This window comes from Oryctolagus cuniculus, chromosome 9, assembly GCF_964237555.1.
Source record: "Oryctolagus cuniculus chromosome 9, mOryCun1.1, whole genome shotgun sequence".
NCBI classification, from domain to species: domain Eukaryota; kingdom Metazoa; phylum Chordata; class Mammalia; order Lagomorpha; family Leporidae; genus Oryctolagus; species Oryctolagus cuniculus.
In genome coordinates, this window is record NC_091440.1 from 95,316,147 (window position 1) to 95,342,268 (window position 26,122).

General features: G+C 43.7%; 1 protein-coding gene across 5 annotated transcripts in view; it reads left to right on the forward strand.

Moving 5' to 3' along the window:
• The first annotated feature begins 8,878 nt into the window (after positions 1 to 8,878).
• NUP58 (nucleoporin 58) overlaps positions 8,879 to 26,122 on the forward strand; it is a 51,019-nt gene continuing 33,775 nt past the window's right edge. For 2 of the 5 annotated variants that reach the window (XM_051850732.2, XM_051850730.2), the window contains exons 1-6: positions 8,883 to 9,232; positions 16,537 to 16,676; positions 18,420 to 18,455; positions 21,140 to 21,289; positions 22,967 to 23,104; positions 23,518 to 23,628. In XM_051850732.2, coding sequence (XP_051706692.1) covers positions 9,126 to 9,232; positions 16,537 to 16,676; positions 18,420 to 18,455; positions 21,140 to 21,289; positions 22,967 to 23,104; positions 23,518 to 23,628 — 682 coding nt within the window. In that variant the 5' untranslated portion in view covers positions 8,883 to 9,125. Of the gene's footprint in view, positions 9,233 to 16,536; positions 16,677 to 18,419; positions 18,456 to 21,139; positions 21,290 to 22,966; positions 23,105 to 23,517; positions 23,629 to 26,122 lie in introns of all 5 variants that reach the window. The other 3 variants (XM_051850734.2, XM_051850735.2, XM_051850731.2) reach the window with 3 other exon arrangements.

Genomic DNA, 26,122 nt, shown 5'->3' on the forward strand with positions numbered 1-26,122 from the left:
ATGTACACTATGGAGTACTACTCAGCTGTAAAAAAAACTAAATCCTGTCTTTTGCAATAAAATGGATGCAACTGGAAACTATTATACTTGCTGAAATAAACCAGTCCTAAAAAGATAGATATCATATGTTTTCCCTGATCAGGGGTAACTAGCAGAGTACCTAAAATGTAATGTATTGGAGTGAAATGGACATTGTTTTCAGCCCTTGTCTCTTTTGTTGAGGAACACTGTTTTTTTTCCTTTATACTATCTGTTGAACTCTTTTACTTAGCGTAAACCTTATGATCGTTAAGTAAACTAAAGGTAGATCTCTGTAAAAATTAAGAGTGGGAATGGGAGAAGGAGGAGGAAGAAGTGTTGAAACATAGGCGGGAGGGAGGGAAGTATCACTATATTCCTAAAGTTTTGTTTAAATGAAATACATGAAAATTGTATAACTACATAAAATAAAAAATAGAAATGGCTCCAGAACATACAGGAACAAAAAAAAAAAAAAGAAAAAGAAAAAGCTAAAAAAATTTTCAAGAAAAAAAGAGTTGAGAAAACAGATTTTTTTAAAAAGGAAAGGAAATTTAAAAGAAAAAAACAAAACAGTTTCCCATGACTTATATTAAAGAAATTCTAAAAGCATACTTCAGAATAAGGAAAGTGATCACAATGGAAGACCTAACAAACAAAAATAATGAAGCTTTTTAAGATGCAAGGTAATTATTAAATGCAAGCAAATATTGACTGCATAAAGCAATAACAAGGTTTTACAAGGTTTGGGAAAAAGAATTCAAATATACAAGTCAAGAGTGAGATAAAATTTCCTGGGATCCTCGTGTGGTCTGGAGGAGAGCAGGAGTGCTGGTTAATTGTCACCTTTATGGCTCAATAGGCTAATCCTCTGCCTGCGGTGCCGGCACACTGGGTTCTAGTCCTGGTCAGGGCGCCGGATTCTGTCCCGGCTGCCCCTCTTCCAGTCCAGCTCTCTGCTGTGGCCTGGGAGTGCAGTGGAGGATGGCCCAGGTCCTTGGGCCCTGCACCCCATGGGAGACCAGGAGAAGCGCCTGGCTCCTGGCTTTGGATCAGCACGGTGCACCGGCCGCAGCACACCAGCTGCAGAGGCCATTGGAGGGTGAACCAACGGAAAAGGAAGACCTTTCTCTCTGTTTCTTTCTCTCACTGTCCACTCTGCCTGTCAAAAAAAAAATTTGTCACCTTTAAATGTTATGTTTACATTTTAAGACAACTGCTAAAATAATATAAACAGCACATAAATTCCAAGTCAGTAGAGGGGTGAAGCAGAATTTTGAAAAGATGTATTTGCCAAAGCTTAAAAATTATCCAATGTCAATGACTAAGCTTAACAAAATATGTGGAAGATATTTATAGAGCATGTTATAAAAGCAGATAGTAGATGGATTGGTAAAACCTACACATGCACAGACATAAAGAGATATATACTTTGTGAACTGGAAATTATTTTTTAGGGCAACTGTGCTCCTGGGACAGAACTGAAAGTGTAGAAATTGAAACATATGTAATGGGTATTTGATTTATGAAAATGGTGGTATTTCCAGCCAGTTGGGAGAAATGTTCAGTAAGTGGTGCTGAGGCGGTTTGGTATGTGTGTGTGGGAAAAAAATGAAATGATTCTTACTCCACACTGTGCATTTCCATGTTGATTAAAGACCCAAACATGCAATCGGTTAATTAAAACTTTTGAATAATATGTGAATATCCTCATAACTGCTTTACAGGAAAATATTTAAAACCAGGCATTAAAAACATTAGACATAGTAAATTGAATTATATTTAGTTGTGAATTTCTAATCCTCAAGAAGGGGTGGGCACTGCAGCCCAACAGGTTAAACTAAGGGGACACCTTTATGATATATCATAGTGCCAGTTCGAGTCCTGTCTATACTACTTCCAATCTAGCTTTCTGCTAATGTGCCTGGAAATCAGCAGATGATGGCTCAAGTACATGAGTTCCTGTCACTCACATGGGAAACTCGTATGGAGCTTCTAGCTCCTGGCTTTAGCCTTGCCCAACTCAGGCTGTTCTGGTCATTTGGGGAGTAAACCAGCTGATAGAAGAATCTCTCTCTCTCTCTTTCTCTGTTACTCGCCTTTCAAATAAAATGAAACAAAAATACAACAGGCAGTCAGTAAAAATGTAAGCCAGAAAGTGTAAGACATTTTTTTTTAAATTTTTTTTTGACAGGCAGAGTGGACAGTGAGAGAGAGAGAGACAGAGAGAAAGGTCTTCCTTTGCCGTTGGTTCACCCTCCAATGGCCGCCGCGGCTGGCACAACGCACTGATCCGATGGCAGGAGCCAGGTGCTTCTCCTGGTCTCCCATGGGGTGCAGGGCCCAAGCACCTGGGCCATCCTCCACTGCACTCTCTGGCCACAGCAGAGAGCTGGACTGGAAGAGGGGCAACCAGGACAGAATCCGGCGCCCCGACCGGGACTAGAACCTGGTGTGCCGGCGCCACAAGGCGGAGGATTAGCCTATTGAGCCACGGCGCTGGCCATGTAAGACATTTTTAACACATGTAATACAAGAAGTAGGCATATTCAGAACCTATGAAGAATTCCTACGCATCCAAAAAACAAGGAGAGACTCAACAGAAAAATAAGTAAAACACTTGTACAGGGACTTTAGAAAAGAGGATATCCAAAAGTCTAATCAATATATTGAAAAGTATTTAACTTCACTGTTCATCAAGAAAATGGAAAACGTTAATAGTTAACAGGTAAGGATGTGTACCAACACAGACCACCTGACATTGCTGGTGGGAATGTAAATTGCTAGAATGTCTTTGGACAGCAGTTTGTAATCATCTGATAAACTTGAATATGCACACATCCTGTAAACCTATGTGTCCTCTGGAGCATCCTACACATCTGTACATCAGGACACATATGTAAGTATATTTAGAGCAGCCCTGCTTGTAATAAAGACTAGAAACAAGGAACTATCAACAATAGAATGAATACATTGATACAAGGGGAGACTATGCAGTAATGAAAAGCTCTTAATCACTTGTAACAATAGAGATAAACCTCATATAACTAAAAGACACAAGACACAAAACAATACATATGGTGAAAGTGCACTTAAATTATACTCCAAAGTAGGCAAAACCCAAGTGTAATGCTTAGTGGTGAACATGTACATACGAAAACTATAAAGAAAGGTAAAGAGTATATCCTTCCAGTTGTCAGGATAACAGTTACTTTGGGGTAAAAAGAGGAGTCTGGGATTGAGGAGAGCTCTACAGGGTACTTCCAAGGTGCTTTAAAAAAAAGATTTATTTATTTACTTGAAAGTCACGGTTACACACAGAGAGAAGGAGAGGCAGAGAGAGAGAGAGTGAGAGAGAGAGAGAGAGAGAGAGGTCTTCCATCTGCTGGTTCACTTCCCAACTGGCCACAACGGCTGGAGCTGTGCCGATCTCAAACCAGGAACCAGGAGCTTCTTTTGGGTCTCCCATGTTGGTGCAGGGGCCCAAGGACTTGGGGCGTCTTCTACTGCTTCCCCAGGCCTTAGTAGAGAGCTGGATTGGAAGTGGAGCAGCTGGGACTCGAACTGGCATCTATAAGGCACTATAAGGCACCTGGCACTGCAGGTGGCGGCTTTATCCACTTGGCCACAGTTCTGGACCCCCAAGGGCTTTTAATGTTAGTTTTCCTAACTTGGGTGATGGTTACAACTCTTCTTTGCATGCTTAGCTTATTATGTAGTTCACCAGTCTGTCATTTATTAGTTTAGTAGTAGTTACTAGATACTTTATATATTTATTTCCAAGTATACTTTTGCAATTGAGAAACCTCTTTGAAGTAGGACAATTTTGACTTCTTACTGAATTAATATGTAATAGTTTAAAAAATTACACGGTGGTATAAGACTTATCATAGAGTTCAGGTAGGCTCTGCTCCACTCCATTTCTCCTTTTTTTTTTTTTTTTTAATCCGAAGCCAGGAGACAGGAGCTTCTTCCGGGTCTCCCTGTGGATGCATGGGCCCAAGGACTTGGGCCATCTTCTACAGCTTTACCAGGCCATAGCAGAGAGCTGGATCAGAAGTGGAGCAGCCGGGACTCAAACCGGTGCCAGCTTTAGTTGCTACACCAGAGTGCTGCCCCCACCCCCCATTCCTCCTTGTGAAAAGCAGTCCTTTTGCCTTTTGTTTCTGCATTTGCTTCTAGGTATTTACTTTTTAGTTTTTGATCATTTCTGTTCACGCCCCTCATTGCTGCTCAGGATTTAGCTTTTATTTATTTATTTTTTAACATGATTCCTACTCCCAAACTATTTTATTTCTTTTTTTTTTAAACTATTTTCTAATCCTTTCTCTAAAGAGAGTTTTCTAACACATTTAATAATAAGCAAATGAGCACCCAATGTTTTCATTGTTTTTTAAAGAAAGATTTATTTATTTATTTGAAAAAGTTACAATGAGAGAGAGAGAGAGAGAGGGAGAGAGAGAGAGACCTTCCACTTGCCGGTTCACTCCCTAGATGGCCACAATGAAGCCAGGAGCCAGGAGTCTTATCCACATCTCCAACGTGGGTGCAGGGGCCCTGAGCCCTTGGGCTATCTTCAGCTGCTTTCCCAGACCATCAGCAGGGAGCTGGATCTGAAGCAGAACAGCCAGGACACAACATGGAGCCCATCTGGGATGCCAGTGTCACAGGCAGTGCCCTTACCTGCTACTCCACAATGCCACCCTCTTCTTCATTATTCTTATCACTGAACTAAATAAAGTATTTTACTTAGATTTTCTTTTTCATTTTTTTTTTAATTTTAGGATCTGCTGCTTTGAATCATTTGCCCTGCCTTGGATTCTCAAGTTACATACTTCACACTAGGAAGAGAGAGGAAGGGAGGAAGGGAATATTATTATTATGTTCTTAGAATTGTATATGTGAACTATATTGCTTGTTAAAAACTAAAATACCGGCCGGCGCCGTGGCTCAATAGGCTAATCCTTCACCTTGCGGCGCCGGCACACCGGGTTCTAGTCCCGGTCAGGGCGCCGGATTCTGTCCCGGTTGCCCCTCTTCCAGGCCAGCTCTCTGCTGTGGCCAGGGAGTGCAGTGGAGGATGGCCCAGGTGCTTGGGCCCTGCACCCCATGGGAGACCAGGAGAAGCACCTGGCTCCTGCCATTGGATCAGCACGGTGTGCCGGGCAAGCCGGCTGCGGTGGCCATTGGAGGGTGAACCAATGGCAAAGGAAGACCTTTCTCTCTGTCTCTCTCTCTCACTGTCCACTCTGCCTGTCAAAAAACAAACAAACAAACAAACAAAAACTAAAATACCTAAAAATAAAGGAAAAAAGCCAACTGAGTAAAGACTGAAACCTAATAGGGCTTTCTCACATTTTCTTTTTTGAAAATTTTTTATTAATATAAAGAGAACAGATCGCACATATTTCAAAGATGCAATTCTCAGAACATAAGGATACTTCCCTCCTTCACCACATTTTTTTTTTATCTTTAGCTACTATTGATTTAGTTAAGATCAGCCCTGCCAGGTCATTTCCATAGCTTCATTTTGCCAAGTTGCTGAATGACAATGTAAAATTATCTTACGTGAAAAATTTTAATGTCTTCACTGATTTAAGAAATTTAAAGTTCTTCCAAAGGAAAAAAAAAAAAAAGCAAAACACATCACCCTGGAACCAATCTTCCTCTTAGGATATTTAAATGCAAATACAAACTAGAATTTAAGTTTTGTTGTCTTTCAGACAACTGGATTTGATCATGACACTAACAACCTCATCCCACTAGCAAATCAGCAAAAAAAGGAATTTCTGAACAGAATTTTCATAATATACACTAGAAGCAAGGGGAAACAAACCTGCTTGCCACAAAATTCAGCACCTGCTTCCTCCTGGAAAAGCAGTAATTCAAAGCGAACAAGTGAGTTCAGGGCCCACAATGTTAAAAAAAGAGTAATATGTGGCGGATGCTTTAGAATAGCATGTGTTATGCACACTAGACTTGGTAAGAAAGGTTAAGTTAAGCTGAACCGAGATGCTCCGGGGTTCTGCCTGTCTGGTGGAGCAGCTTGAGGCCCAGTTTAGGTAGGCACGATGCTTGAGTTGTCATTTTACTGTCAAGTTTTCAGTTGACTAACCAAATAATCAAGCTTAATCACACTCAATTTCCCTTATTAACGTCTTAAATGAGTCCTGCATACATCTCTTTCCTGTCCAGCAAATCTTAAGTCTCTTTAACTAATATACATTTCTTAAGTGCCAGATACTTTGCTCTTCATTTTTGTTGGTATTCTTCAAAAATTTTCAAAAGCACACACTAGGGAGTGAACACATACGGAGCTGCCTTATAGCTTCCTTCCTAAAGTTACTGGTGTTTTAGTTGAAAAGGAATCCTCTGGGGTTTATGTTAACAATACTATCCCCAGCCAGCTCCGCGGCTCACTAGGCTAATCCTCTGCCTGCGGCGCTGGTACCCCGGGGTTCTAGTCCTGTTGGGGTGCTGGTTCTGTCCCGGTTGCTCCTCTTCCAGTCCAGCTCTCTGCTGTGGCCCCGGGAAAGCAGTAGAGGATGGCCCAAGTGTTTGGGCCCTGCACCTGCATGGGAGACCAGGAGGAAGCACCTGGCTCTTGGCGGCCATTTGTGGGGGGTGAACCAATGGAAGGAAGACCTTTCTCTCTGTCTCTCTCTCTCACTGTCTAACTCTGCCTGTCAAACAAACAAACAAACAAACAAACAAAAAAACAGTACTATCCCGCAGCCATCACTGAAAATAGCATTCTTTAGATCACTGAAACTTGAAACCCTACAATAATTTTCATTTTTCTCCTCCTGTTCAGGAACTGTAAAATTTCCCTTTATGCTACAGTTCAGATATACCCCTTTTCTGTCATTTCCATTGTGCCTTCTACGATGTTTAAACTGCTCTTTACTTAGTTTTAATTATTAAAGCAAACAGATGGTGTACGAACTGTTGTCACAAAACTCCTCAATCCACAACAACAAACACTTATTTCGCACAGTTTCAGAGGGTGGCAAGTCCAAGATCAAGGCGCCTGCAGATAAGTTTCGGGGTGTTCAAAGGTCCCTTGGGGCTATGTCCTCAGGCAGTGGACAGAACAAAAACACTAATCTCACCTTGGGGAACCCACTTTCCTGAACCCTGTTACCAGTCTCGGAGGGGAGGGGAGGGTGGCTGCTGGAGGGAGTTGCATGGGAAACAATTGCAAAGGAGCAGACACTTTTATTTGATGGGCAAGCGACAGAAAAGCATCTGGTCCAAGAGGAGACCAGATGGAGTGCCCAATTGGACACTGGCTTTCGTGAAGTGTCTGGGGTTTTTAAGGCATTACCATCTGTTCATTGGGTCATTCTATTGGGGGTGCCCATTGGATGGGGGGTTTCACATACTATGTTGATTGGCTTGGGGCTCACGGAGACAGCAGGGGTCTCCTGGAGACAGTCTGGCTCTCCCCAGGGGCTCAGCCTCTTCCTCTTCCAGTTTTGGGTGAAAGATGGCAACCACCCTGAAAATGTGACTTAAAACCACAAGGTCACACATGCAGCACATGAAGCTATTCATGGGGGAGATGCCGGCTGGTCTGGAAACAAGCGTTTTAGCCACAGCTTGGCAGCCTGCTGGTGAAGGACATTCTACCTGCGTCTGAGGGGCCCTCACACCCCCAGCCCCACTGGATAGCCTCAAACTCATCTAAGTTTAATTATCCTCCAGGGCCCCATGGTTGGGGGGGCAGGTAGGACTTCAACATATGCATGTGGGGAGGGTTATAATTGAGTCCTTAGCCCCTGGCAACCTACAAGCTCAGCAGCAACCACTGTTGAACCTAGGGGAGCACCCGATGTGCCATTATCAAGATCGCTCCTGTTGAGGTCGTCTTTGGAGCTATGGGGTTTTGGTCAAGGCACTGCCCTGGCGGGAATTACGTTTTAGGAGAACACACCCTGGCGTTGCTCACAGGATGGATTTTCCTGAAAGAGACCATAGGCAGGGAAAGCAATCGAGAGACTCCCTCACTCATCTCCGACATAAAAAAAAATGCAGACCCACATTATGACGGTAGCCTCGCAAGGCATCCAAGGCAGAACGCCCTTCCTGATGCTTCCGCCAAATGGGATCTCTTCTAACTGTGCGGTGTTCTAATGCAGCTCATGGAACCCTCACATTTCATTTCACCGCACAGAGTACTGAGTGTCATACCGGAAATAAAAATTCCCTTCCACTTGGCAGTTCCCGGGCTCCAGCACCGGGTGTGGGCGCCGCGCACTGCCGCGACGCAGCAGCCGAGGGGGACCCCGCGTCCCGCACTCCTTCGCCTTGGGTCCTGTTTCTTCACTCAGCCACAAGCTAGGCGATCGGGGGCCCGCCGGACTCGGCCCCCGGGGACGCCGTAGCCACCGCCGAGCGCCCCGGCTCGCGCGCCGGACGCTCCTCAGGAGTCGCTCCCCGGACGGCGCGGCGGCCTCCGCAAGTACCGGAGCGCAGAGAACGGCCCACGTCGTGGGACCAAGGAAGGAACTGTTAGCGACTGAGTTCCCAGCCGTCAGGAAGCTGACCAGCTCCGCTTCTTTCTCGGGGCTGTGGCAGCCGCGCCCCGAAGCCGGACCCGCAAGATGCCCTAATCCTGGGATTCTGCGCCATGTTTGGCAGGAGGCAGGCTAGAAGCAGTAGAACTGAGAGTCATCAGCCATAAAGTATAGATTTCGTCAGCACGAATACAAAGACAGAACTAAAAAAGAGAGAGAAATGGTTTTGTAACGTGTGGTGTGATTTTTTTTTTTTTAACTCTAGGCGCCTACCCCTTTAAGAGAGCCGGCGGTGCCCCCACCCCACCGCATCCCAGGGTGCCTCGCGCGGCGCGTCCAACCCGCTCCCGTCCCAGGGTTCCCTGCCCGCGGCGCGCTCGCTTCCGGCGGCTACGAGCGCGCGGCGAGCGTCCGGCGTGCTCTGGCGTGCCTGCCCCACCCCCCTCGGCCTCGGTCTCGCAGTGGCTGGGCTTGAAGTTCCCGCCAGGTCAGGGCTGGGCAAAAACGATGCTGCCTGGCCCGCCCTGGCTTTGAGACTGAGAAAAACGCCCATCTCGAGCTTGCTGACAGCTTCCAGCCCCGGCAGCCATGTCCACAGGGTTCTCCTTCGGGTCGGGGACGCTGGGCTCCACCACCGTAGCGGCCGGCGGGACCAGCACCGGCGGCGGTTTCACCTTCGGCACCGGGGCGTCTAGGTAACCGCGCTTTCTCGCCTGCCCGGACCCGGCCCTCGTCCGCAAGGCTCCCTGGTGCCCCTACCCTCTCTCTCTCTCTCGGGTAGGCCTGGAGACGAGCATTTGCTGAGCCGGAGGCCTCCCGCTCCCCCACGCGCCCGGGCCGTGCTGGCGGCTGTGGTGGGGAGGACCCCAGACTCCGCGTTTGGGTCATTGTTCCTACTGCGTGGAGTCTCATTCCCGAGCTTCAGCGGTGTCAGTCTTAGGTGTGGGAAGAATGTTGAGCGAATGAATGAAATGGTTGCATATTGTGGGGTTTTACAGACCAACAGCTAGTAGAAAATCTGAAGGACAAATAATAGCTTTTTTTCCCCCTGATAATTCGGATTCCATTGTGTTTTACGGTTTTGAACATGACCGTGTGTTGCAGATCTCTTAGTTATTTTTACGGAGCTCTCAGACCTTCGTGCCACATGGGAGCCTGTCTGTCTGGTTTGTTTTGTTTTAAACAAACAGCTTGAACAGCGTGTATTGTGGTAACTTCCTGCCGAATGGGCACGTTCGTGTGTCCTAGGTCCGAATGTTGTGTTGTGAGGAATCACATTGCTACCTAAATTACCAAATGTAGAGATAGCCTGTTCATCCGTTTTGCGCATCCTGCTAGTTCAAGTGGTGACAGAAGTAACTAGCGGAGGTCCAGAAACAGACTGGTGAGAGATCATTACGAGAGACTTAATCTTTACGACTCTTGTCTTTTGACAAGAGGAGCTCAGAAAATCGAGAAGGGTGCATCCCATGGGCAAGATGGCTCCTGAGGCTTGTAGGAGGTCACTGTAGATTAAAAAGGCACATATATCGTCTGCAATGCTTGTGTTTTAAAAGGGGAGGGGAGAGGAAGGGCGGACTGCACAGTCCCGGCCGAAATCTGTTTCGCTCTTCACACTTAATCCGCAAGCCCTGATCATCCTCTGCATGTGCCACCCGTGTCCGTTTCCGTGCCACCACACCTGGCTTCAAGCTGTTGTAATTTATGTAGGTTAAATTCCTGCTTGTTAGGCTCTGTTTTTGAAGGTGGGATAAATGAGAGACCTGCCCTCCTGACACATTCCTGGGAAAATAGTGATTCTTGTTAAGCTTACAACCTGCCGTCTTGTGAGGGACGAAAACTGCTCCCGTAAAGCCGTGCGTAGATCAGTTCAGGGGACTAACTGCCGTCTCAGAACCCGCTGTTACAGTAATCTTTCTAACACATTGGTAGATGTTGTAAAAACGTCCATTGCTTCACATTTCGATCATTTCCCACTGGCTTAAAAAGAAGTAACAAATGAAAACATTTTCCCAGTGGTTCCCCAGGCCCACTATATTCTAGAACTTCTCCAGCTCATCTTGGGTCTTGTCATTTCCACTGTTAAAGGTAACATTGACAGCCGGCGCCGCTGCTCACTAGGCTAATCCTCCGCCTTGCGGCGCCGGCACACCAGGTTCTAGTCCCCGTCGGGGCGCCGGATTCTGTCCCGGTTGCCCCTCTTTCAGGCCAGCTCTCTGCTGTGGCCAGGGAGTGCAGTGGAGGATGGCCCAAGTGCTTGGGCCCTGCACCCGCATGGGAGACCAGGATAAGTACCTGGCTCCTGCCTTCGGATCATCGCGATGCGCCAGCCGTAGCACGCTGGCCGCAGCGGCCATTGGAGGGTGAACCAACGGCAAAGGAAGACCTTTCTCTCTGTCTCTCTCTTACTGTCCACTCTGCCTGTCAAACAACAACAACAACAAAAAGGTAACATTGACATTACCAGCCAGTAGGTGCCCAAGAATAAATACTTGAAACAAAGTTTCAGAGAAAGAAACTAAACCCTTGCTTGATGTTGATATTTTCTGTTCTGTTCCATTTCCTTTAAGAAAATGCTGCTTGTGACTTGCTATACTCCGCCCCTAGAGCACTCATCACAGTTGTAATCAGTTCATTATGTTTGTTGTTTTCTTGTTTGGTGTCTGATCCCAGTTCTAAAGCATAAGTTCCTTGATGCTAGAGACCTTTTCATAGTGTTTTTCCAGTAAACACAGTGACTGGAGCTTGAATAAATGAGCACTTAGCATCTGTACCTCCTCCTGACGAAACCTCCTGAGGGCAGGATCTGGGCCTTGATTTACACTCCATCCTCAGTCCTTTGGACAGTGCCTGGCATAGAAAAGGGGCTTTCATAAATACTGGTTCAATGACTGAGTTATTAGCAACAGACTCAAAAATGTACTCAAGCTGTCGAAAGGCTTGTATAAATTAATGAAAGGAGACAGTCTAACAGCTGCTTATTAAAGTGCTGCTGGAAGGCCTGATGGCCTCGTGCCTCCTGGGGACTTGGTCTCTCAAGGTACATCAGTGTGAGAGTGTTGCTTCCCAAGCTTCAGATCCCACGTCTGGAAGAGGGCTATGCTAACATTCATCTCAGAGTTGTTGAATGAGAAGAAATGAAGCAAGCAAGGTATTTAGCATCATGTCTGCCACTTGCTCACTGCTTTTGTGTGTTAGCTCCCAGGCCCACATTAAAGCCAACTGGGGTGACAATGCTTACATGATGGAATCAGCTGCTCCCCTCCCCTCCTCTCCCCTCTCCCCCACCTGCTTTGTAATTTTATTTATTTTCAAGGCAGAAGGACAGACAGATCTCATATTTGCTGATTCACACCAGAAGTGCCCACAGTAGCTGAGGCTGGGCTAGACCAAATCCAGGAGCCAGGAACTCAATCCAGTCTTCCACTGGGTGACAGGGGCCCATGTACTTGAGCCATCACCTGATGCCTCCCAGTGCACATTAGCAGGAAGCTGGAGTCAGAAGTGGAGCTGTGGCTGGAACCCAAGCACTCGAGCACGTGGGAGTCCAGGAGGTGTCATGAATGGCTGCCCTAACTTTTGCTTTTCTATAACAGACCTAAAGGAGTCCTTAGAGATAACACTTGGTTGAAGTAATAATTGGTCAGGCCTAGGCTGCCTTTTCTTTTTCTCAAAGTAGGTTAATTTCACTTCTTAGGGAAATTCTCTTCTATGGTGAAGTAAGATTTCATTTTGATGTATATCTTTGGTAGTATTTTCAACTTCAATTATATAACACTTAATAGTGTCTTCAGTTATCTTAAGTTGTAAAGAAATTTTAAAGTTTTAGTTCATTATCTAAAAACACTTTGTTCTTCCTTTGTCGTTAACACCAGCTGAAAACAATGAAATCACTGCTTTGGTAGTAAAGGGAGCATAATAATTATTTTCCTCCGGCCCCTGGCCTGCAGCGCCAGTTTTATTTCCCGGCTGCTCCTCTTCCGATCCAGCTCTCTGCTATGGCCTGGGATAGCAGCAAAAAAATCGCCTAAGTCCTTGGGCTCCTGCACCCACGTGGGAGACCCAGAGGAAGCTCCTGGCTCCTGGCTTTGGATCGGTGCAGCTCTGGCCGTTGCGGCTCTCTGGGGAGTGAACTAGCGGATGGAAGACCTCTCTCTGTGTCTCTACCTCTCTCTAACTCTTTCAAACAAATTTTTTAAAAATCTTTAAAAATATTTTTAAAAATTAAAAAAAATAATTATTTTCCTAACTGAATGTCTTCAAATTTTATTAATTTAAAAAAATCCTAAAAATACTAATTTATTCTATACCATATTATACACCTAGCAATCCTAAAATAAAACCAGATTACCTTGGGCTAAGCCAAATATCATCCTTTTCTCCCTCTAGTTCTATTACCATGTCTGGACATGTATATTCTGTACTTTTAACTCTCATTTAGTTTTTTTTTTTTTTTTTTTTTTTGACAGGCAGAGTGGATAGTGAGAGAGAGAGACAGACAGAAAGGTCTTCCTTTGCCATTGGTTCACCCTCCAATGGCCGCTGCGGCCGGCGTGCTGCGGCCGGCGCACCGCGCTAATCCGATGGCAGGAGCCAGGAGCCAGGTGCTTTTCCTGGTCTCCCATGGGGTGCAGGGCCCAAGCACCTGGGCCATCCTCCACTGCACTCCCTGGCCACAGCAGAGGGCTGGCCTGGAAGAGGGGCAACCGGGACAGAATCCGGCGCCCTGACCGGGACTAGAACCCGGTGTGCCGGCGCCGCTAGGCGGAGGATTAGCCTAGTGAGCCGCGGCGCCGGCCCTCTCATTTAGTTGTTTTGTTTTGTTTTGTTTTATTGTTTCTCACTTGGTTTTGATTGTAGCTAATAATGTTTCTAAAATGCCATTTTAATTCAGCTAATTGAATGTTGAATGATCTCTGCTTTAGTTGTCAGTAAGACCTTGCAGCCTTGCTCTGCTTCCCCTTGCCCTTCATATGCCCAGAGGCTCACATACACATTTTTAAAATTCGTGATCAACTAGGACAGGATTAGAGTACACCCTGTCTTTTTGCTACTCAGGGTTGGTGACCCATCCCAAGTTCTGCCTTGTTACTAAGCCATTCTGTCACTTTGCCCCTCATAACAATCAGCTCTTTGCCTCAGATTTATGCCTCACTTGGTATTTAGTTATAATTGGCCCTACAGTGGTTATAAATCTTTTGAAGGCATACATTTGTAGTGCTTGAATCATCCCCTCTCCCAAGGCCTCAAATGTATGCAGGATGGCTCTTTGGGCTGATACGGAATTGATGCCTGGACCTGTGTGACTTGGAGAACTATTCTAGCCTGGATTCCAGGTGTCATTTTATCCCCTGGTAAACAACATGTTTCTTTCCTTTTTTTTTCTATGCTAATTTCTTTTTTTTTTTATTTAATGAATATAAATTTCCAAAGTACAGTTTATGGATTACAATGGCTTTCCCCCCCAACAACATGTTTCTTGAATAGCCGCTTAGTGATAGTTCTGTCCCTTTGCTGTTCTGGCATAAAGCCCTGTATATAATGTGTCCAGTTGAATTTGTAAATATTTCTAATGATAGCAGTAGCTATAACATTTACTGAAGCCCATGTGCCCTAGCTAACTTTATTTTTAAAAACCCAGGGAAGTTGTGGATACTGTTATTTCTATTTTACAGATGAGGAAACAAAGGCTCAGAAAGGATAAGTAACAATAAACAGGTATGAGGACATCAGAGAGCTGGTATTGGAGCCCAGCCACACACTGTTGCCGCACACAACACTGGCCCTGTGGCACAACTGGTTAAGCCACACAGCCTGCAGCCAGCTGCTCCATTCCAGTCAAGCTCCCTGCTAATGTGCCTAGAAAAGCAGAAGAAGAGGCCCACGTCATGGGTCTCTGTACCCACATGGGAGACCCGGAAGAAGCTCTGGGCTCCTGGCTTCTGCCTGGCCCAGCCCTGGTTGTAGTGGCCATTTGGGGAGTAAGCCAGTAGATGAAAGATCCTTGTCACTCTGTCCTTCCTTTTCTTGCTCTGTAACCCTGCTTTCAAACAAATAGATATTTAAAAACAGTTTTTAAATGCTTTCTCAGATGATGATTATGGTTTTTTTTTTTTTTTTTTTTTTTTTTCCCTGACAGGCAGAGTTAGACAGTGAGAGAGAGACAGAGAGAAAGGTCTTCCTTTTTCTGTTGGTTCACCCCTTAAATGGCTGCTACAGCTGGTGCACTGCGTCGATCCGAAGCCAGGAGCCAGGTGCTTCCTCCTGGTCTCTCATGCGGGTGCAGGGCCCAAGCACTTGGGTCATCCTCCACTGCCTTCCCAGGCCACAGCAGAGAGCTGGACTAGAAGAGGAGCAACCAGGACAGAATCCAGCACCCCAACCGGGACTAGAACCTGGGGTGCTGGCGCTGCAGGCAGAGGATTAGCCTAGTAAGCGGCGGCACTGGCCGATGATTATGTTTTTATGAGGCAAACAGTGAGTCTTCGCATTATATTATGCATGTTTTTATACTCTTTCTGGACTCTCTTCTGTAATTCTGGAAGTATCACATTGTCAGATTTTTTTGTTATATTTGTGATTTGTCCTCAGCAAATCTGAGCCCCCGAGACTTGATGATAACAGTTGAAAAGTGGTCAACTTTGTGCACATTTATTTGTTTTTAATCAGTTGCTCTTTTTAGTTTTTTTTTTTTTTTTTTTGACAGGCAGAGTGGACAGTGAGAGAGAGACAGAGAGAAAGGTCTTCCTTTTCCGTTGGTTCACACCACAATGGCCGCTGCAGTGATCTGAATCCAGGAGCCAGGTGCTTCTCTTGGTCTCCCATGGGGTGCAGGGCCCAAGCACTTGGGCCATCCTCCACTGCACTCCCTGGCCACAGCAGAGAGCTGGCCTGGAAGAGGGGCAACCGGGACAGAATCTGGCGCCCCAACCGGGACTAGAACCCGGTGTGCCGGTGCTGCAGGCGGAAGATTAGCCTATTGAGCTGCGGTGCCGGCCTCTTTTTAGGTTTTTCAAAACTCTTTGAAGAGGTTTCTACTGATGAATACATGGATAGAAGATAATTTCACTTAGCCTTTAACTTTTGTCAGTATGTACCCCCCACACTCACCAGTTCTATTTTGCCTTTTTTTTTTTTTTTTTTTTTTTTGGTATCAGGATACCACACTCCCTTCTGTCAGTCTGATTATATATAGCAAACAAGAGGTGATGAAGATGTCTTAGAATAGCATTTCTGTTTCTGGGTATGTCTTTTTTTAGAATTTGTGTATTTGAAAAAGAAAGAGAACATGCATTCACGTGTGTTAATGTGTGTTCCCATCTACTGGTTCACTCTCCTAATGTCCATAGGTGCCAGAGCCAGCCTAAAGTCAGGAGTTGGGAACTCAGTTCAGGTCTCCCACATGGTGGCGGGAACCCAATGACTCGAGACATTCCTGCTACCTCTCAAGGTCTGCATCAGCAGGAAACCTGAATGGGGAGCCATCACTAAGGATCAAATCCAGTCATTGTGATACAAACGCAGGCTTCCTAACTGTCATTTTAACCACTAGGCCAAATATCCACCCTTGTCTTTTCTTTATATTAGCAACTGGGAAAGAACAGTTGATTTTAGTGTGAACTGTGCTTTAATAGTTCACGAGGAAGGTGATCTACATTAATTTCCTTATGTCCATTTAAAAATAGGTTTTATATAAAAATGAGGAAAGCAGAATATGTGTGCTCCCTGTTTCTGATTACCTTGAGGTCTGAAATTCTGACTGTTCTTTTCTGATTTCCTGGTTGTGTATTTTTAAAGCTAATTTTACATGCAGATTTGATTTTTAGGGGAATAGAAAAAATATTTAAGCTTGGTTAAAATTTAATTTATTGTGAGATCCTCTTGGATCCTAGGAACATGCGTTAGAAATGTTAGACAAAAGGAAATAACCCTGAAGAATTTCTATTTCTTAAGTAATATTGGCTCTAGTAGACTGTGTTTTATGTTTTTCACAAACAAGCAACCCTTCTGTGGGACTCAATTTTGGAACTCTCGGAAGCACTGCGACTCCAGCAACTACATCTGCTACAGGTGGTTTTGGAACTGGGCTCTTTGGATCTAAACCTGCCACTGGGTTCACTCTAGGAGGATCAAACACAGGTAAGGAGTGGTCACATTTTGAGGGAGTGTACTTGGAACATTTATTTTTTACTGGGTTCTCTGCTGTTTCTCCCTTTATAAGGGTTATCATTGGTAGCAGACCTTAAAAAATAGTGAATACTGGGGCCAGCACCGTGGCACACTAGATTAATCCTCTGCCTGTGGTGCCGGCATCCCATATGGGTGCTGGTGTCTAGTCCCGGATGCTTCTCTTGCAGTCCAGCTCTCTGCTGTGGCTGGAAAGACAGTGGAGGATGGCCCAGGTGCTTGGGCCCCTGTACCCGCATGGGAGACCAGGAAGAGGCACCTGGCTCCTGGCTTCAGATCCGCATAGCTCCGGCCATTGCGGCCATTTGGAGAGTGAACCAACGGAAGGAAGACCTCTCTCTCTCTGTCTCTCTCTCACTGTCTGTAACTCTACCTATCAAATAAATAAAAATCTTTTAAAAAAATAGTAAATACTAAAATGAAAAAAAAAAAATGTGGGAATTTGGAAATAAGGGCCAGTGACAGCTCCAGTCATTGGCTGTGATCTAGTGTAAGGAAAGCTGTCTCAGTCTCTTTTTTCTCCTTCACTTTTATTCATTCTCTCAAACCATTGAAGATCTTTTTAAATATAGTGAATTAAGATAATTTAAATTCGCATATTAATTATATTATGCAGTGTCTTATCTTAGTAAAAGATTGCTGTTTAAGCCAATTTCACCCATTTGGAAGTAATTAATGTAACATGGACAATCAGCATCTTGCTATAACATAATTTGCATTCTTAAGTGTATCAGTTTTTGTATTATTAAAACTGGTTTTGGCCGGCACCATGGCTCACTTGTCTAATCCTCCACCTGCAGCACTGACATCCCATATGGGCACTGAGTTCTGGTCCTGGTTGCCCCTCTTCTAGTCCAGCTCTCCGCTGTGGCCTGGGAAGGCAGTGGAAGATGGCCCAGGTGCTTAGGCCCTGCACCCACATGGGAGACCAGGAGGAAGCACCTGGCTCCTGGCTTTGGATCGGCACAGTGTGCTAGCCATAGCGGCCATTTGGGGGATGAACCAATGGAAGGAAGACCTTTCTCTCTCTGTGTGTGTGTGTGTGCGTGTCTCTCTCTCTCTCACTGTCTAATTCTGCCTCTCAAAAAAAAGTTTTAGTGGAAAAAAGAAAAGTAGTAAAGGACCTGAAGGTTTCTGGTGGCCATTACAGTAATGGAAAGTGTTTTTTTTTTTTTTTTTTTTTTTTTAAATACAGCTTTAAAAAATAATGTCTCATTGGTGCTGGCCATTTAAAAGTTTCTTATTTCCATTTTGTTTTGTCCTCTATCCTCAGAGTCTCTTGTTGGTCTGTGTTACTACCCTTTGCACTGACCTTCCAGCTTTGAGGGCAGCACATTTTAAGCCTCCCTAGAAAATGGAAGAATGGGGATTGCTAGCTCTCAAGTCAGTTCTGTGTGCCAGTGTTTAGCGTGGAATAACATTTTTCTCTTTGTTTAATTTTGTAATAAGCAATAACTATTTGCATTTCACCAATTTTATATTCCCTGATTAAATTACATACAACCCATAATGAGCCATTGTCTTGGGAAAAATTTTGGGTTACTGGTTGTGAAGACAGCTTTTGTATGTATTGGTCTTAATAGAAGTATTATCACTTCCTTAGAGTGTGATTCCAAGTCTATCCTTGTGAGAAATAAACCATTAGAAATGCCATCTTCATTTTTGATTGAATTTTATTTCTCTTTTTGTCCCCAGGAATAGCAACAACTTTAACTACAGGATTAACTCTGGGTAAGAATTTTTGAGGAAAGATCCCAAATGTGTGATTTTCTAATAAGCTAAATAAGTAGAGTGGTATTTCTAGTCTTTTTCTGTTGTCTCACAGAGCTGGGGTATAGAGGAATACATATAAAGTATTAAAAATAAATCACAGATACTGACATATCAAAAAACCCTTCCAGTATTTGAACACTTAAAAATATGGATAACTTTAGATAACGCTTGTTAATTCAGAAAAGTATTTTAAATACAGAAATGAATTTTAGTGTGGAAATTTATTTCTCATTACTTTCCAGTCATCTCATTTCCTTTGGTTGAAAAAGTATAAGCCAGAGGTCTTGGAATTAAGACCCGGTTGTACCTGTACATAGTTGTGAGGCCATAGACAATGGGCTTAAGTTGTCTTGAAGGTAAGGATGTTGGACTAAAAACTTTTGGGTTCCCTTCCAGCTCAAAAACCTGATAGTGTCTGTGGTGGTTTGCTGAAGGGAATGTGAATGGCTAGCGTTTCAGCCTGCATGGAATCTGGATGACAGTGAATACTCCGTAAAAATAAAGTGAAAGGAAATGAAAGATGAAAGATGTTGAAAAGCCCTTAAATTGAGATTCAGTTAAGGATTGACAGACTTGATGCTCTTACTAGTTAGCAGCAGAAGAGGTAACATATCTGTCTACCACCAAAGTTTTGGACAGGGTTTATTATAAGGGCAAGCAGTTGAGTCCTCTTGTTTTCTAGAGTTGTAGAATCCATGCTCCCTCCTGACTATGTGGCCTTGTATATGCATAGTGCATTGCACATCCAGTATTAGCCAGTGGAGCTGGTGCTGAGGATGGTGCTGAGGATGCGGTAAGGAACCGCTGAATGCCCCAGCAGGACATTCAGTCTGTTGTGAGGTGAAGGCGGCGTGTCAGTATTTTAACATGTCTTTGTGTAATCTGATAAATATTCTGACAGATGTGGGAGGGTACTGAAAAGGCAGAGAAAGAAGAGTAGGATGTATTTGGAGGCCAGGTAACATTATTCCTGACAGAGGAGTGGAAGGGGCAAATGCCCAAGCATAAAAAGTCCTAGGAAGATATGAAAGATACTTTGTTCTTAAAGATGAGGATTCAGAGATGGGATTGGTAAAGGAGATTTAAGGAGCCTGTTGGGAGCAGATAGGAAAAGGATATTTTGTGCCAAGTCTTCAGACTATTTTAGAAATAGTCTAGAGCTAATAGGAACCCTAAGTTGGGCAAAAATCTCCAGGATATCAGCTGTTTTTAAAGTAATGGACATAACTCCAAGAGTAGATTAGAGGTTAAGAGAGACCAGTGACACAGAAGTAAATTAAGAGGTTGTTGTAATAATTCTTTAGAGAGATGGCTTGAACTAAGGTTTTTGAAGATGCCTATTATCAGGGATATTTCTGAAGTAGAATTGACAGGATTTGTGACAAAAGCCTAAGACTAAAGAAGGGGATGTCAGGGAGACTAATCTCTAGCTTCAATGATTGAACTGACCAAGATGAAGAATTTAACAAAGTTTTGTGAACTTGTTTCTTTATTTAAGTATTTATTTATTTTTAAAAGACTTATTTATTTATTTGAAAGTCAGAGTTATATATAGAGAGAAGGAGAGGCAGAGAGAGAGAGAGAGGTCCTCCATCTGCTGGTTCACTCCCCAGTTGGCTGCAATGGCCAGAGCTGTGCTGATCTGTAGCCAGGAGCCAGGGGCTTCTTCTGGGTCTCCTACGTGGGTGCAAGGGCCCAAGGCCTTGGGCCATCTTCTGCTTTCCCAGGCCATAACAGAGAGCTGGATCGGAAGTGGAGCAGCCGGGACTCGAACCGGCGCCCATATGGGATGTTGGCACCGCAGGCGGTGGCTTTCCCTGCCAAGCCACAGTGCTGGCCCCTTAAGTTGTTGTTGTTTTTTTTTTTTAAGATTTATTTTATTTATTTGAAAGACAGAGTTACAGAGAGAGGTAGAGAGATATAGGTCTTCAATCTGCTGGTTCACTCCCCAGATGGCCACAACGGCTGGAGCTGTGCTGATCCCAAGCCAGAGCTGCTTCCGGGTCTCCCACACGGGTGCAAGGGCCCAAGGACCTGGGCCATCTTCTACTGCTATCCCAGGCCTTAGCAGAGAGCTAGATCGGAAGAGGAGCAGCTGGGACTACAACCGGCACCCGTATGGGATGCTGGCGCTTCAGGCCAGGGTGTTAACCTGCTGCACCTCAGCGCCAGCCCCCCCTTAAGTATTTTTGTTCAGAAATATGTAGAAGTCCAAAGGGACGACATGGTAGAGCTAGCCACTGGGGATTCAGGTAGATACACGTTAGATTCAGAGTAGAGGATGATTGTTGCCCTGGTCATAGAGAGAAGGGACTGTTTCTCCTGAGAATCAAGGGAAGGAAGCAGCAGCAGCAGCAGCAGCATTTGCTGTTCTTGATAAATCTAGGGTAGAATCGAGATTGACTGTTGTCTTGGATTGATTGGGCTTTCTTTTGCTTCTCTTAACCAAAGACTTATCTATCTCTTCTGTATTCACCATGACTTAGTCCCAGATTCTGTATTTTTTTTCTCACACATACTTCTGCCTCCTGTCAATAAGAAGTAGGGTCACAAATATTTAGGGATCCTGTTTAAAATCAGTACCATATGCTATGTATACACTCAGGTAAAATGGGATTTTATTTATTTGTCTTTTAAAACAGGAACACCAGCCACTACATCTGCAGCTACCACAGGCTTCAGTTTAGGATTCAATAAGCCTGCAGCGTCTGCCACACCATTTGCTCTGCCTATTACATCTACCTCAGCCAGTGGTCTCACTCTTTCATCTGCTTTGACGGCAACTCCAGCAGGTGAGGGGGGATGGAAGAAAATTTGTATTTATGGTTAAGTTTAAATTTTATTTGCTTAGAGAACACAGATATTTGCCTTTATTAAACACAACTCAGTTTTGGAAATTTTCATTTTAAGTGTTCAGCATTTAATTTTTTTTTTTTTTTTTTACTTATTTTCATTTTATTTGAAAGGCAGAGAGATACATATAGACAGGTAGGTAAAACTCTTCTCTCTGGTTTATTCCTCAAATCCCGTCAACAGACAGGCTGGACCAGGCTGGTGCCAGAAACCCAGAGCTCAAGCCAGGTTGCCCACATGGGTGGCAGAGACCCAAGTACTTGAGCCATCATCTGTTGCCTCTCAGGGCGCACATTAGCAGGAAGCTGGATCAAGAATGGAGGACCTATGGGGCTGGCGCTGTGGCACAGTGGGTTGAACCACCAGCTGCAGTGCCAGCATCCCATGTGAACACCTGTTTAAGTCCTGCTGCTCTGCTTCTGACCCAGCTCCCTGCTAAATGGCGCCTGAAAAAGCAGCAGAATATGGTCCAATTCCTCCTGTGCAAGCACATGGGAGACCTGGAGAAAGCTCCTGGCTTCTAGCTTTGACCTGGGCCAGGCCTGGCTGTTGGAGCCATTTGGGGAGTGAACCAGCATATGGAAGATCTCTCTCTCTAACTCTGCCTTTCAAATAAATAAATAAATAAATAAATCTTGCTGGCTCTGTGGCGCAGCTGGTTAATGCCCTGGCCCAAAGCGCCAGCATCCCATATGGGCACCAGTTCAAGACCCAGCTGCTCCACTTCCGATCCAGCTCTCAGCTATGGCCTGGGAAAGCTGTAGAAGATGGCCCAAGTCCTTGGGCCCCTGCACGCACGTGGGACACCTGGAAGAAGCTCCTGGCCGCTGCCTTGGGATTGGCACAGCTCCAGCCGTTGTGGCCAATTGGGGGGCGGACCAGTGAATGGAAGACCTACCTATCTACCTCTCTCTCTCTCTCTCTCTCTGCCTATCCTCTCTGTGTAACTTTGACTTTCAAATAAATAAATAAGTCTAAGAAAAAAAATTAAAATATTTCCTGTAAAAGTGAAGGAGGTAGAATTTGAACCAGGTATTCCAAAGTGGGATACGGATATCCTAAATGGCAACTTTACTACTGTACCATATACCCACTCCTATTCAGCAATTTTGACCTACTTAATTGTTGATTTGTAAGGGTCAGAAGTCAGCACTAGGCATTAAAACAGCAGACCCAATGGTCTCTGTAGTTAGAGTATAGCAGGGCAGGAGAGGGTCAGAGAGATAAAATGTAAAGCTACTGATGTCTTGTTTTCAAGGAGCCATTTGGTGACAGAAGGATAAACACTTTGCATAAGCCTTGCCTGCTTTAAGATTCATTTAATTTTGAAGATGAAGGTGGTGACCTGGATTAAAACATTTTTTTTTACTGCTTTCTGGAATCAGCTATTTGGTACCATTCTAATAACGATCCAAAGCCTTTATTTCTGCCAGTGATTTTTGCTGTGAAGTTACTATTTCTCTTTATTCTTATAAGTATGTATAATTTTATTTTTAGCAAGCAGTTTTTCCAAAGTCAATTCTTACGGAAATAATTTTTTGTTTTGTTTCTTGGGTTTTTCTATGGTGTTCTTAAATACTGTTGCCTGTAGAAGGCTTATTGTTTCAATTTTGTAGCATCCACAGGGTTTACTCTGAATAGTTTGAGTGGAACAGCAGCCACAACTACAACTGCATCCACAGGCCTTTCTCTAGGCGGCGGCTTAACTGGTTTGGGAGGTTCGCTTTTCCAGGGCACAAACACAGCTACATCAGGTAATTGATGGCACTTATTCTTCAGAATGGTAAATTTTTATATTTAAGTTTAGTTTATCCTTCTCTTGGCCTTTTGTGCAGATTGCTTGTTCTTTTTACTGAGTTATAAAATGTTTTTTATATATAATTCAACATCTTTGCTGTATTTTAGAAATACATTTTACTCTTTTCTCAGTATTCTCTGATTGATTAGGAAGTGAAAAGAGCCTGTTTAATAGGGAGCCTGTAAACTGTTCCAGAGAATCTTGTCTTATATATTAAAATAAGTGGCAGTTAAATAATCTTGGTACATTTACAGCTTAACTCCCTTGTCAGGCAGCTTGCTTTTAAGTCCCAGATCTAGGAATGGCTTTCCATTAAGGATGTTTTAGCTCTTTCAATGAAGCTGGAAATGATGTTTGTTTCATTTGTAGGACTTGGACAGAATGCTTTAGGCTTGACTTTGGGAACTTCAACAGCTACTTCAACTGCAGGCAATGAAGGCCTTGGTGGAATAGATTTTAGCAGTTCATCAGATAAAAAGAGTAAGTAATTTTATGTTCTAACAGTTTGGGAACTTACAGGTTACTAAAAATTCCTGTTTTGAAGAACATTTGTTTTTCAGTAGTACAGTTTTTACTTTTAAGTTTTACATTATCTTCATGTGTCACAGATTGCGTGTGTGTTGACTGTTTAAGGTTTTATGTTTATAGATAACTTAGATTTGAATGTACATGTGGTCTTTTAGCTATCAATATGTATATTGATATATATTTTAAAAAAGGATCATAGTATATATATTGTTATGTAATCTATTCTTTGTCATATAATACATTAGAAGCATTTGTCCATGTCAGTAATTCACTTAGGTGTTTGTTCCTATTTTTTTACTTTGTAGAGAAGTAAGAGAAATGAATAAATTAAGCTCCCTCTCTTTCTTCCCTGCCATCATCGCCCTGTACTCATAGCATGCCTTCGGTGGTGTTGAACAAAGAGAATACATAGGGTTGGATGGTCCCAGTTCTCCTTCATCTGTTACTCATGTCAGGGAATTCTCTTCCTTTTCTCTCTTCTCTTCCATAATATAACCAGTTTCTCTTTTTCTCTAGTAGCTCTGTGTTAATCAGTTAGCTTTGGATGGCAGTTATCAGTGGGATTTAATCAGGTAAAGTGGTAGGAAGCAGCATTCAGTGAAGAGGGACCAGCATGGAGCAAGAGGCCTATTAGAGGTGAGATGGACTGGTAGAATTGTAGGTGTGTCCAGGGACCAGAAAGGTCACATTCCAGAAGTCCTGAAGAGCTTTGTGTGGTACGTTCAGTTTTGTCATTATATTGAGGGCATTCGGAATCTACTGAAGGGTTTTTGTATTGTTTTATTTGAAAGGCAGAGAAAGAGGCAGGCTAGAATATCGCATTTGCTGCTTGATTCCCCTTATGTCCACAAGAGCCAGGCTGAAGTCAGGAGCCAGAAACTCGATACAGGCCCCTCACATGGGTGACAAGGACCTAACTACTTGATTTATCACCTGTTGTTTTCCAGGGTCCGCCTTAGTCGAAAGCTGGAATTGGGCAGCTGGGACTAGAACCCAGGCATACCAATAGAGGATTTGGGAGTCTTAAATGATATCATAACTGCTATATACCAGATGCCTATCCCTACTCAAGGATTTTAAAGAGATTTATATTTTAAGATTAAGAATGTTGTGACAGTCATGTAGAAAAATGTAGAGAAAGGCAAGAATAGATGTGGGGAACTATTAGGAAGTTTTGTAGTAGTTCATGTCTGTTACTGAGGCAAAACTAGATTAATTTCTGTTAATCCAGAAATAAGCCCAAGTTTTATATATACATACTTGTGAGCACATACATTTATAAAGTATAATAAACAATATTAAGCAATACATTAATTTAGAAAATGATGAATTATTTTGAAAAACAAAATTATTTTTATTACTGTCTTATCAAATCTAAAACATTACTTATAAAAGATGGGTGCCAGTTTCAGAAATAAAATACAGAAAAATAAATTATAGTCAGCTGAAAGAGGTAAAAAATGAAATCTCATATCCAAAGGTGAAATGTAAAAGATTGAAAGTAAAATGCTTTATTTTTTTATCCATGTTAGCATTGCTGAAGTCAAGATGTTATTAGTCTATTTTAGAAATTACAAATATATGAAATTGATATCTGAGAGAATTAATCTGTTAAAGTAGTTCATAGAAATCAGTAATAAAAACTTACAAATCATGTGAGTAGGCAGTTCACAAAAGGAGAAGTATATTTGCCTAATAAGCATTTGAAGAGAATGTTTTACTTCACTAGCACCATAAAAATATGAATTATGATTATGATGAAGTGACATGTTTTACCTACATGACCAGCAAAGTTGTTTTTTTCTTAAATATGTACATTTTTGTTCAGGGTGTGATGCAAAAGATACTCTTACTCAAGACAAATGAGAAGGTTCATTGGGACAATTGTTTAAATAAATAGTCAGGTTGGAGCAGTTCAGGTCATTGGATATGGTATTCTGTTCTAAAAGGACCTTAAAAATTATCAGGTAAAGCCGGCGCCGCAGCTCACTAGGCTAATCCTCCGCCTTGCGGCGCCGGCACACCAGGTTCTAGTCCCGGTCGGGGCTCCGGATTCTGTCCCGGTTGCCCCTCTTCCAGGCCAGCTCTCTGCTGTGGCCAGGGAGTGCAGTGGAGGATGGCCCAAGTGCTTGGGCCCTGCACCCCATGGGAGATCAGGATTAGTACCTGGCTCCTGCCATTGGATCAGCGCGGTGCGCCGGCCGCGGCGGCCATTGGAGGGTGAACCAACGGCAAAGGAAGACCTTTCTCTCTCTGTCTCTCTCTCTCTCACTGTCCACTCTGCCTGTCAAAAAAAAAAAAAAAAAAAAATTGTCAGGTAAACCTACCAGGAGTTCAACTGGGAGTCAAGGCTGTTTCTTCATGGAGTATAGTTGAGAAAGGAAGATTCTTGCCCTTAAAAGTAGTAGATGCAAATGAGTTATACAGCCTGTCTGTTTATGTGGAC